The 12,571-nt window shown below is 51.4% G+C and overlaps 1 protein-coding gene across 2 annotated transcripts in view; it reads right to left on the bottom strand.

Moving 5' to 3' along the window:
* The window catches only part of SORL1 (sortilin related receptor 1), a 40,028-nt gene that overhangs the window by 22,966 nt on the left and 4,491 nt on the right, over positions 1–12,571 (bottom strand). For both annotated transcript variants that reach the window (XM_061368508.1, XM_061368507.1), the window contains exons 2-13: positions 8,963–9,079; positions 8,750–8,875; positions 8,202–8,363; positions 6,817–6,884; positions 6,334–6,514; positions 4,645–4,746; positions 4,195–4,364; positions 3,857–4,049; positions 3,594–3,711; positions 3,015–3,088; positions 955–1,043; positions 701–879 (exon numbers count right to left, since the gene is read on the bottom strand). In XM_061368508.1, coding sequence (XP_061224492.1) covers positions 701–879; positions 955–1,043; positions 3,015–3,088; positions 3,594–3,711; positions 3,857–4,049; positions 4,195–4,364; positions 4,645–4,746; positions 6,334–6,514; positions 6,817–6,884; positions 8,202–8,363; positions 8,750–8,875; positions 8,963–9,079 — 1,579 coding nt within the window. The remainder of the gene's footprint in view (positions 1–700; positions 880–954; positions 1,044–3,014; positions 3,089–3,593; positions 3,712–3,856; positions 4,050–4,194; positions 4,365–4,644; positions 4,747–6,333; positions 6,515–6,816; positions 6,885–8,201; positions 8,364–8,749; positions 8,876–8,962; positions 9,080–12,571) is intronic.

The following is a 12,571-nucleotide window of genomic DNA, read 5'->3' on the forward strand; positions in this document are numbered from 1 at the left end:
TTAACTGCTCTTTGATTAAAACGCTGCCTTGCAATCAAAGCTGAAATGGGTTATAAAACATTCATAGCTACAAGCCTTCAGAAGGATCCTTTCTCTCTTTTCCCCTCCTTTCCTCTTCAGCAAAGTGCTCGATGAGGATGGAAGGGATGGGGAAGAGCACAAGGGACATTGAATGCCTTCAGCAGTCGTGTCTGTGTGGACACGAGGTATGAGGGACAGGCACCCAAAAGCAGATGGCCTCCACAGGAGATGCCCTTTATCCCCTGCCTTCCATGGGACAGCCAGCAAAGTGGGGTTGGTCTGCTGCTAATGGGACTTTAGGACATTTCGCTGGGGTCCTTTTTGGAAGCCAGAATAGAGGGGAAGAACAACAAAGGTGTTTCTGCACCCCATTTGCATCTAGGCACCCATCAGTGGGAATGTATGAGCCTTAAATGATGGGAGTAGTTTGGTTCATAGCCTGAGGTCCCTAGGTTGCTTTGGGCTTCTGAAAACCTTTCCTATGCCCCCTCCTCAATCTCAGCCCCCAGAAAGGGTATATCAAGAGCTCTCTTGCACCCACAAGGGTGCTGGCACAGGTGGGCAGTGTGGGACTGCCTGGCTTCTGGTGAGGGCTTATTAGTGTGTGCAACCTCCAAAGCTACAGGGTGGGCACTGACAGACCCAGCATCAGCGATGGCTCTGTCACTCGTCCCCTTACCCAGCACATCAGTGGTGTTGATCTGCAGTATCAACCAGCTGTGGCCATTCTCTTTGTATGAGCCAAAGATGGTGAATATGGTGCTTTTCTCCCCGGGCTCAGTGAGCAGTCCGTACACGAACACCGGCTTCTCTGAGAAAGTGAACACTTTCCAGGTTTCCCCTTCATTTGTGCTGTATCTGGAGAAAGAGGATTGGGAATGCTGCTAGGAACAGGTTCTGCTGGCCACAGGGCACTGTCTCTCCCCTACTCACTTGAGCTGGTTGGTCTCGGTGCCTTGAGCAATGGCCACAAGAATGCCCCCGTGGTCACCCCAGGTGTAATAGTGGGGTCCAGACAGCGCCTGGAAGAGAAACACAGCCAAGGGGTGCATCAGTGCTGAATTAAGGGAGAAGCTTGGATGGAAAGCATGCTTTGACAGAGTACTGCCTGACCCGAGCTGACGTTTGGGGTCACCTGGGTTGAGCCAAGTATCTGGAAGCACTAGATCCAAGTGTTTATGGGCTGACATCTGTAGGCAAGAGCAGCCAGCCCCATTTCCCTAAATGCAGAGCTGTGTTTAGGAGCATCATTGTGCCTTGTGCAGGGAAAGGAACACTGGAAAAAGTGCCATTACATCAATCCAGAGCTCACTGCTCCCCCTTTAGTCTGCAGGTCATGTCTGCCAGGCTGTCCTGACACTCAGTGAGGGCTCGCCACCTTCCTGGGGCTGCAGGTACGTGTTGGTTCTCAGGCTGTAAGGTGTTTTGAATGCTCAAAGTGGGGACATGGCATGCAGAAACAAGCTCTGGAGGTAGCTTATACATCTGCTACACTACTACTGTAGTGACAGGACAAGGGGTAATGGGTCAAACTTAAACAGGGGAAGTTTAGATTGGATATAAGGAGGAAATCCTTTCCTGTTAGGGTGCTGAGGCACTGGAATGGGTTGCCCAAGGAGGTTGTGAATGCTCCATCCCTGGCAGTATTCAAGGCCAGGTTGGATGGGGCCTTTGTGAGATGGTTTAGTGTGAGGTGTCCCTGTCCATGGCAGAGGGGTTGGAACTGGATGATCTTAAGGTCCTTTCCAACCCTAACTATTCTATGATTCTATTCTAAGATTCTACCCACCCTGCAGGAAGGAACCTGTATTTCATGCTCACCTACAGCTTTTAGTGACCACCAAGACAAAGAATCACCTTTCCTTTCCTATCCAGGGAGCTCAGTGCAGTCGAGGGTGAAAATAGGAAGCATGTACGTGCCTGAATCTGCTCACAGAACGCACTTGGGGACGTTCTTAGGCAGGGCACGGAATGTATTGTTTCTTTCTTTGCTGCGCTGTGAGATCATAGCAGTGATCTGGAGAGCACGGAGCCTTCCAGCCTGCTGCTTGCCAAAGCCAACAGGAGGGGGCTGTGTTACTGCTTCCCAGCTGAGGAATGACACTGCTGAGGGGCGTTCTGCACCTCTGCTCCTGATACAAAGGGCCTGAGTAACCCAGGAGCTGTTAACCATGGGTCAGCGTCTCCTCGGCAAGTTTTAATTGCACTCCAGCACAAACCTGCCTTGAAGCACCTCAAAGCCTCTGCTTCCTGATCCCCATCCTTAGCCATGAGCGCTCCTGTGTTGCCTCAAGGCTCCCATAGGGATAAGCAACAGGTCCCCCTGCTTTCAGAGGTGCTTGCTCTCACCCAGAGCCAGCCTCTGACCCACGGTTGGCTTTGGCAGCAGTCAAACACTGCTGCCCAGTCCTCATCCCAGACCGCGCAGCGCTTGGAAGAGGAAAAGGAGGCCGCCTAATTCACAGATTTAAATGGCTTGCAGATGTTGGAATACCATGTTCCACCGGCTGCAGAACGCACAGGCAGACCACAAGCACTGCCGCAGACCAGGACACCCACTTAGCAAACAGCAACCTCCCCGTAAACCGAGAGCAACATCCCATTTTTCTGGAAGATGGCTCCAGACACTCTCCCATCCTCAGTCCTGGCTGTCAGCCCTGTCTAAAAGGGGCCAGATGACCTGTGCTGAGGGCAAATCCTGCCAGTTGAAAAGAAGAAACAGAGAGCTCTCTCCCGCGTTTGAACAAACCCCCTTCACCAAGAGGACTGAGAGGTTCACCTCCATGCCAACCCATGCCTGGTCCTTCACTTAAAGACCTTTATGTCTTGGTTTTAAGGGACATTCAGCACCTTCCAGCTACAGCTTTTGGACATGTATATGGAGGTCACCTTTAATGCCCAAGAGCTGCACATCACTTATCTATATTGCTGCCACCGTCCTACTTGCTACACCACTGCCCTGGCTGGGCCAGCAAGCAAAAGAACACCCTTACCTCTCTCCACCTTGCTCCAGCACTGCTCGAGACATAGACGTTGGTTTTCTTTGCCATGTTCTTGCCAATGGAACCTAGGATAATGGCAGAAATCATTCCTGAGGCTTGCGAAGCGATTGCTTAGACTGAAGCCAGGCACCTCTAAACTATTTTTATCTGATTGGAGAGCTGATTTTTCACACTTTAAATTAATCCCTTCAAAAAGCAAATATTTTGAAGACTATTACAAGTTTTAAAAGCATCTGGGTAAAAAGCTATGGCTATAAATATCATCAAACAAAATGTTTAAGTGTCTTCAGTAATAGAGCGAGACAAACAGGAAGTTCTGTATGTTCAAGACACCCTTCATGTGGACAGTGGCAGGAAGGAGGATCAGAATGAAGCAGACAAGGTTTCTCACATCACTGTGCTGCAGTAAAACATACATGCTGTAATCACTGTACGGGAACCGCAGCAGAGGAAGGATAGCAAAATGCACACTGTAATTCCACTTTGGTAACCTGCAGATACAAACTAGATGCTGCCAGGTTCCTCATATCCTAACAACAATGTGCCCCAAGCCCTGCATGGCTGCAGTACCGGTGGCGATGATCAGTCCTGGTGCTGACTCCTTGGACAGAATGGGCATCCTGCGCAGCTGGAAATTCAGCAGCTGGCTCAGGCGCTGGGCTAGGTGGAGAGAGCAGCCCTGGGAGAACTGGGAAGGCAAAACACAGTTCATTATCCCTCCATCCTGTGCCCTCGTCCCACCGAGCCCGGCTATCTCCGCTTGGAGGGATGCTCTCCCAGCGGGATTGCGCTCCAGCCTCTTTCAGAGGATGCTTCTCCCTGCCCTACACTACCTCACAGTCTATCCGCTCCCCATAGCGTGTCTGCGCTGGGGGCTGCAGCAGCTCCCAGGTCCCCCCTTTGTCAAAGGTGATGACGGAGCGCATGTTCTCCTCGCTGAAGGAGCCGTTGATCAGGGTGGCGATGTAGACGCCGCGCACGCCTTCAACACGATGGAAGTCTGCAAAGGGCTCGTTGGCAAAATACCTGTGAGGGGATGCAAAGGTGGGATCAGTGAATCGCAGCCTCCCTGGTCTGGGGAGCGGGAGAATAGCAAGCCTGGAGGGCAACGCTTTGATCAAACACTATAATGATTATGTCTGGTATTCCCGTTAGGCACATCCCGCATTACCGGACTAAGGTGTCACTTCCAGCTCCTCCCGGGCTGTAGTAGAGCACGTTTTCTAAAGACAAGGAGAACTTCAGGCCTTCTGCCTCTGAGATGTAGAGGTTGGTACGGTTGTCATCATGGCTGACACACACAAACACCTGGTCCTCTGAGGCATCAGCAACGTAATATTCCTTAGGGATGTAAATGACAGGTGAGCAGGCTTCATAGGTGTGGGCATACAAGCAGGGTTTACATACAGACTGGTTTAGTGTTTCTTTTTAGCTGGCTTAACGTTATCCTTCCCTACACCCATGTGTATTTCTGCTCAGCCCATCCCCTCCCCAAGCAGGGTCATACGAGGTCCAGCTCCTACAGTGTCTAGTGAAAGCTAGACAACTGCTGTTGACATCTGAGGGTATCCTTGGCACAAGAGGGAGAGAGGAGGAGGTCCCCTTGGAAAGCATCACTCACCTTAATTGGATGCTTGGTTACGAACTGTGCCACACGCATCGGCTTGCGGTTGAAGGAAACCCAGAGCTGGACCGAAGGCGGCTGCGAGCTGCCTTGCAAACGCTGTGGCAGAGCAGAGGGATGTGTTAGGAGCAGCTCTCACCCCCCAAATCACCTTCACCTCCCGCGGCAGCCAAAAGGCAGACTGGGGCAGACCCACACAGTGTGATGGGTCTCTATTTGTATGCAGGCAGAACATGGCCTGCGACTGATGGAGACCAGCGCTCTGCTCGAGGTCTTCAGGTGGAGGTAAGGAGGCTGGATTTAGGGTTTTAATTCCTCCTCTTTCTGCAGAGCAGTTTGTCCTTTCCTTCCTATTTTTAGCAACTTGCACAAAACGAAAGGCGCCAGCAGGAAGCCAAAAAAGTAACAGGCTGGGGGCAACCTGTTCCGTATGGGATGCCAATGGTAAGAACCTAAACCCAGATTTAGGCTCCAAAAATAAGTGGCCTGATTTTCCCAGGCTCCGTATTGCTAAGCAACTGCGACTCCCACGGGAAGGAGCACAAGTCAGAGTCCTGGGTGCCTCTAACACCCAGCCTGGCCTCTCCCCATTGCGCTGCTCCCATTGCAGCCCAGCTTTGATGCAAGCGCCTGATTCCAGACCTGGGGATGTCATTTCCAAATCAGGGGTTTGTAGCCAGGCTGGCCTCCCTCCCAGTGCCTGTGTTTCCCATCAGTCTTTGCCTGAGCATGGAATACAAGTGATTTCAACGTTGTTTAATGCAACACCAGTGATTAGAGCTGTACGAGGAAGCGTGACAGTGACTCTGAGCCTTCCAGAAGCAGAAGGAACCCCAAGATTGAGCTCATGCTTGGAAAGGCCCCTATACAAACCTGCCTCGCACTCTCAGGATGTTGCCCTGTGAGCCTGGTGGCTTCTCCACAGACACAACCACCCCCCCCGTTGTTTCACCAAACACCAACAGCAAACCTAGATAACATCTCCTGCAAACCACAGCAGGCTTCAGAGCAGGCATAGTGCCAAGGGGATGGGCCCCAAGAGTCGCAGGCTGTGCTACCTGCAAGAGAGACTTCTGAGAAACAGAAAGCGCTCTGCAAACACATCCCCTGCCAACGTAGGAAACTCTATGTGGTTTTGCAAGGAGTCACCCCTAAATGACAAAGGTTGCTCATTAAAACAGGCTCGGTGGCAGCAGCAGGAGAGGAAAGCAATGCTAGCATGTTCTGGAAGAATAGGACTCTACCCCTCTTGTGTTGTGGCTCTGATTGTGTAGAAAGGACTTGTCCTCAGAGAAAGCACTGATGCCTTCTAGCTTGCTCTCAGGTTGGTCTGAAACTGCCCAACAGCTGCAAAAGGTATAGGGGGGCCCTGGCTACAGGGGGATCAAAAGGCAGCTTTCACCCATCCTCTTTTCTTAGGAAAGCAGACTGAAAATCGAGCCTTCTTTCCATGCTGGAGCACATTCGGCTCCATGGACCTCATCCACGTTTCACGGTAATCCTCTCTGACAAGCGGCCTCCTGACCACCACGCTGCTGCACCACATCCCCCTTCTCCTCACCGGCTTTCCCAGGCATCCTGTGGCTTTTCCTGGATCCCAGCACTTCCCAAGCTGACCTAGTTCTGCCCAGCCTGCAGAAAAGCACCGACCGTCACCCTCGGTGGTGTTTCTCGCATGATACTCACCACAGACTTGGTTGCAAACATGTATTTGTCCCTGAGCTGGAAGTCTTCAACATCCTCCAGGATGATCTCTTCATTTTCTCGGCTTTGAAAGAAATCAGTGCTGCGAATGACAGTGGAAGCCCCAGAAGGCTCGTGCCGCTCGATGTACACCGTATTTGGCTTGTCATAGGGCTCAACCCCCCTGCAAAGGACAACAAGAGGTGGTGGTGGTTGCTCTGCATCCAGAGCATTGCAGAAGGCAGCAGGTAACAAGGAGCATCTTTTAAGAGATGGGGCTGGGGACAGGTAAGAAGCAGGGTAAATGTGGAGCACCCCTGGTTGTATGTATTGTTGGCTGTCTCTTGTCCTCGTGGTGCAGGGTCTCTGCTGGGTTTGGTACCCATGTCCTTGGTCTGCACAGGGCAGCAAATGAGGCAAGAGGTGAGGAGTGAGAGAAGACAGGAGCTGGGCAGGTATTGATACGTACACAGGTGTGATACATACCAAGAGAAAGACTTTACATGTTCCTGAATCATTATCCAGGTCTGGCCAAAATCATCTGATTTCCAGAGCTGCAATGACAAAAAGAAAGATGCCAGTGGGACCGGACAACCAAAAGAGACCCAATCCTTTAAGGAGACCCAGTCTCAGGCAGCAAAAGCAGGATGCACATGTGTCCATCACAAAACCATTAACTACTTTGATGACTTCTCTTTACATGGCAGCTCTCTGGAACAACAGCAATCTTTATAGCTTCAGGAGAATAACCTAAACAGGCAACATTTGTCTTATAGCCTCCTACCCAAAGGATTTCCCACTGTCTGTTGCCCACCTGGTTTTACACTAACTCAGATGTAACAATAACTTGGTGTGATGCACTGGTGAAGGGCGATAGCAAGGGTAAATATCTGGGCAGAGCCTCCTCCCCCTCGGAGGCTGTTGCATCCCCAAGCGCAGCGGCAGGCTGTTGTTGTGAACATCAGTAAGGTAAAGGTCAGGAGGAGAGATAGCATCTTTCACTGCACCAAGGAGAGCAGCAGCAATGAACACACCCGCCCGCAGGCACATCAGCTTCCCTGCTGATCCTGTCCCTCAAAGGTGTCCCTGAAACCAAGCACTGTGGTGGCACCCAAGCTGTGACTTTTGCCTCTGTTTCGCAGGTACATGGATATGGGCAGCCAGACCCCAGCCTCAACAGCCAGTCCAGCAGGGAAGGCATTGCTTCTAACCAGCTCCATCCCCCTTGGAAGGCATCAGTGGCACCCAGCCTGCACCTAGCTACCACCAGACTGCAAGCACTACAGACCATATGCATCCCCGTTCACATGTTGGGGGATGCTTGTTTTGCTTAAGCTGCCTGGCTCTATCTGGAGATGTTGTAACTATTTACAGTCTTTGCCCAATAGCTCCAGGGGAAAAAAACAGAAAGTGTTTGTCTTCAAGAAGCAATTTGTTATGCAAGACCCAAAGCCAAACCACATGCCCACATGAAATACTGCAGAGGTCAGTCCTGCCTCAGTGCCAGCACTCCGTGGCGAGTTACAACTGCAGTAGTTGGGGAGATCAATACAGCCAGGAGCAGTGTGGATGGACCAGAATAAATGAAGGAAAAGGGAGAGGAAATCTTTAAGGAAGCCATGCTACAGGTACTACGAACTCACTGCTGCAGAGGTCAGAAACCAGGCTGCCCTGTAGGAAAGGGGTGTCTTGGCCAGTCTGGGACAGCTCTGCATGCAGCAGTCTGAGATCAGACACCCTGTGCAGTCAAAGCATGAACCCACATGGTGCTGGCATAGGGCAAGGTGGCTCTTGGCTCACTGTTAAGGTCTGTGGGGCATGCCATAGTAGAGGCAGGATGCTGGCCCTCCCATCTAAGCAGAAGTGCTCACCTGTTTCTTAGGATGAGACCTGTCGAAGCCCAAGAGGAGGTTGGGGTTCCTGCTGTGCAGGAGGAGATCTGCTGCTCTGAAGGGGATCGAGAAGCCCTGGATAGTGCTGCAGAAGTCGGTGGTGATCCAGAGGTACGGGACAAAGGCATCCACGAAGATATACTGGGAAGAGAGGGACCAGCAAGGGAGGAGAGCAGGCAGTCAGGCTCCAGGAGGTCAGAGCGGAGCTCAGGCTAGCAATAACAAAAGGCACACATCCCAGGGGAGCCTTTGGGAGGGCAAACTCTGGAAGAGAGGAATTTGCCTGCCAGGAGAAAGGTGACCTTGGTGTAGATAGATAAAGCCTGAACTAACATTTGTGTCTGCAGCTCTGTAACAACACTAGTGATGGCACTTGTCACTCTATGGGGATGAGCTGCTAAGGATGCAGTCACTCTGATGCAGATGCTCCTCCCATACCAAGGAGCAGCTATACTGCTATGGGCACTGCCACCATGGCACCGAGGACCACGCGTGTTTGTGCTGTTGGTGCCCTGCAGCCTGCTCACCCTCTTGTTGTCAGCGGGGCTGTGGTAGAACTGGGCTATGGCCACCTCGCTGCTGTTCCCCGTGCTGAAGCCAAACCTCTCCGAAATCTTCTTAAAACTCTTCCCATAGTCGTAAGATACATAAACCTGCAAAGGAGAGGCCCCACAGTGACACCGTGCCTGGTACAGCAGCAGAGCAGGAGCCCCAGGGCAGCACCGGGCTGCATGACTTACATCGCTGTTCTTAGGACCCAGCAAAGACAGGCTGTCTCTGGCCAAGGCCACGATCACGTTGCTCTTCTCTCCAGCCCAGTGAACGACCATCTGATTGTGGGAATCGTTGAGGCTGACCTGTAACACCAAGGAAAAAGGCACCCTGAGCCCCAGCTCCACACCACACACTGGTGCTCCAGCACAGCCCCATGTAAAGCAGCATCTTTCATGAGCGCATTGGCAAAACGCAGGCTAGTTTCCCCCTTATACAAATAGGATTTGGGAGATGTGAGAATGAAAACTAAAACCAAGGCCAGAGGTGAAAAGCCACGGGGAAACAGGTCTGCAGCAAGTTCTTCTGTACCCTGAAAGACGTGCCGGTTTCCAACACAAATGCAGCCATACACAATCCCGTTATCCCCTTTACCCCCTGTGTGTGCACTGTACCTGGCAGCGCTGTATCAGCACCAGTCATGATGGTCCACTTTTGATGGGGAAGCTATCTCAGCATCGCTGTGGCAGGAGCTGAGGGTGCAAGAGCCTCTGGGCAAGCCTGTAGTAACCATGACCAGCAAGCATGGACGTGCACGCCTGAGCCCCTGCACACCACTCTAGCTGCAGCTCAGCCGATGGCTGGTGACTCCTAAGCTCATGGGAAGCTGTAAAAATACAGGGCTAAGCCTCCCTTAGGCCTGGTACCCTGTGGCTCCTGCTGACCCCAGGATCAACGAGGTAAGAGGCTGATTTAACCTCCATCAGTGACTGGCAAGTAAAATGCTTGGGAAGAACAAGGTCCCTGTTCTGGAAGAGAGAGGGGTGCAAGTGAAACAGAAGCCCTCAAATCCCTCTTATGCAATAGGTTCATATAAGGGGGGGGGATTAATCAAACCTCCAGGGCTCCGAGCTACACTCTGCCTGCCTGGCCAGAGACCCCCCCACTATGCAAACCACGCTGTAGTACCCAGATAGCAAACACAGCAGAGATTTAGGTCAGGCAGCAGCAGCTACAAAGCAAGCCAGCAATAGCCTTGCGTGCCTGCTGGAAAATAAAGCAGTGAGATGCTGTTTGAGGATGCAGGGAAGGAGAAGGAATTGCTGATGCCCGTAGAGACAGCTTTGGGTTTGAAATCCAGAGCAGCTCCCAGCTCCAACCACCCTCCTGTCCTTTAAAAGCAGAATAACCCCATCTGTTATCTCCTACATCTCTCTTTCAGTAGCACATTGCATTTTTGCTCTCTACAGGAAATCCAGCACTAGGACAGCTTCAGAACCTGAAAACCACAGGGGACTCCCGCCTGCATCTTGCTTTAAGCTCAGCAATAAAGCCCTACAGCTTTTCCCCCCACAGCCTAAAAGACATGGTAAGCCCCAGGGAGATGTCTTCTCAGAGCAGGGATACTTGTGTCAATCCCAAAGGCCAAGGGCACCTGTTTGGGCTTTTTGGAGCCAGCTGAGCCTTCTTATTCATTAGCCATATGACTTTAGGCAGCCTAATTAGGGCAGAGCCCCTGCATAAAGGCCAAACTGGGGTTGAGCAAGGTTTGGTTCTCTGGTAGGAGGGGGGGGGGACAAAAAGCAGCCCTGAGTACATAGGGACTGTGCTCAGCAGGAAGTTTAGGAGTAGCTGAAGACTGCTAGAGCGTGCCTTAGTAAAGAGAGAGGAGACAACAGAAGGATGCCTTATGCTGTAAGTGTCCCTTACTCCCCATGCAGCAGATTGCCAGGTTTAGGAGCCTCATGCATTAGTGTCTGCCTGTTCCTGGTGCAGGACACCACAGCCAGCAGCCCTGCTATGGGCCTCTGGAGCTTTGTGGGGAGCCACAAACAGGACCCTGAGTCTTTGCTGTCTGGCAAAGGACACGTGCATTGTGCCCCAAGTGAAAAGCACTTGATGTCTCATTGACCAGGATGCTTTTTGTGCCCTAGCTTTGCAATAAGGCTGTGGTTATACCCCCAACATGAGTAACCCTGCTCTGTTTGCTGGGATAAGGTTTTTGTTTGGTAGGAGCTCACTGTTCTAGACTTCCCTAACAGGGGAAACCTTTCTCAGGAACTGGTTTTATCTATGAAAGGGCAATGGCTGGTACCTAACAGAAACATCATTTAGCATAAACTCCTCTTAATGGGGAAGCGCTTTGGTCTTTGCCAAGTGATTAAGTGTATATGAAATATGCATGAAATTCTAATTTGTCCTCCTAATAATGCAAGGTGCCAAAGGAAGTCCAGGAGGGGAGAACTGGAGCCAAGCCATAGCAGAGGCTGTTTGCAGCTCTAGTCAATGTAGTTAATGCTGCTAGCTTTGCTCACACTAGGTATGATTTTTGTTAACAGTATCCTCCAATAACTTAATCCCCTGCAAAAATGAGGAGAGAAAATAGCCCATGGAGCACACCCCAGAGTGTCCAGAATTAGAGAGGTTAGTGATCACCCCTTGCACTGATGAACTGCAGCGTTAGTAGGCAGGGGATGAGTGACTGTGGCACGGGTACCTCGCTATAGCTGCATCTCAGGTGTTTCCATCACTGAAGGACTCCATATCTGAGCCTTTGAGCCACCAACGAGGTTGAGATGCTCTGCATGGGAAGCATTAACACCCCCATGCAGAAATCACACCATTAGCTCTGATGAACTGCAAGCAGCTACAAGAGTGACTTGTAACAGTGCCTCGCACCCATGTGCAGCGACAAGTGTCGGGACAGCATTAGGGGCTATTCTTGGTGCTGAATGGGCTTGGGAGCTAACTGTGTGTGTCGATGGGTTTGCTCTGTTGAGGATTAATGTTCTGGCTGTAGGATTTGGACCGCAGCTCGACCCAGGTGCTTGCTATTAATCAGGAGGTGACGCAGTGCGACTGATAGGGACTGAGGCTCAATGCTGTAAAATCAGGGGTATGCAGAAAAAAAGAGACCTGAGGATGGTTGATGTGTTTTCTTGTCCTGGTTATGCAAGTGGAGATGGGATGCCTACAAATAATGCCTAGGAGATTTCTGAGTAGTTAACAGGGTTATTACTATGGCTTGATAAGTGAGGGCAATGCGTCTGTGTGGTGATGAATGGCTGTTGGAAACATCACAGTTTAGCCAGCAACTCAAATCTTGGCTTGAAGTCCGCTTGTGGAAGGGGAATCAGCTAAACATTTGGTACCGAATAGCCAGGGGAGTGAGGATGGGGTTGACGAAGGCTATTGACGATAGGAGTAAGAAGTGAAGCCGCAGCTTGGCTAACACAGGCTTTAAAAGGAACAGGCTCCTCATCATTCCAGCTCACTGGAAGCTGCAGCGGACAAGGGCCGGGCCTTTGCGTCCCTGTTTCCCCTGCTCCCCCCGGGCAAGGCTTATGCAATAGCCTGGCATCACGGCCAGTCGAGTATCACGGGTGGCTGCTGCATTCCCGGCACGCCACGCTCCCACTAAAGCTTCATTACTGTACCTTCTGCTCTGCGCCCGAGCATCTGCTTCTAGCCCTGCCGTGGTATTTGAAAACACAGGCTGTGCCTGCCATAGCGCTGCTTGTGGCTTGGACTGAAAATGCCAGGGTCTGAAATCATTGATATGAAACACGGGTGACTCATTTCACAGAGTGCCAGGCCCATGTTAATTTTGTTAATACTGAAATCATCTGCTTTGCAAG

The sequence above is a fragment of the Neopsephotus bourkii genome, unplaced genomic scaffold (genome assembly GCF_033783945.1).
Source record: "Neopsephotus bourkii isolate Nb327-2 ecotype Australia unplaced genomic scaffold, CSIRO-AGI_Nbou_v1 NB_1433, whole genome shotgun sequence".
Classification (NCBI taxonomy): Eukaryota; Metazoa; Chordata; class Aves; order Psittaciformes; family Psittacidae; genus Neopsephotus; species Neopsephotus bourkii.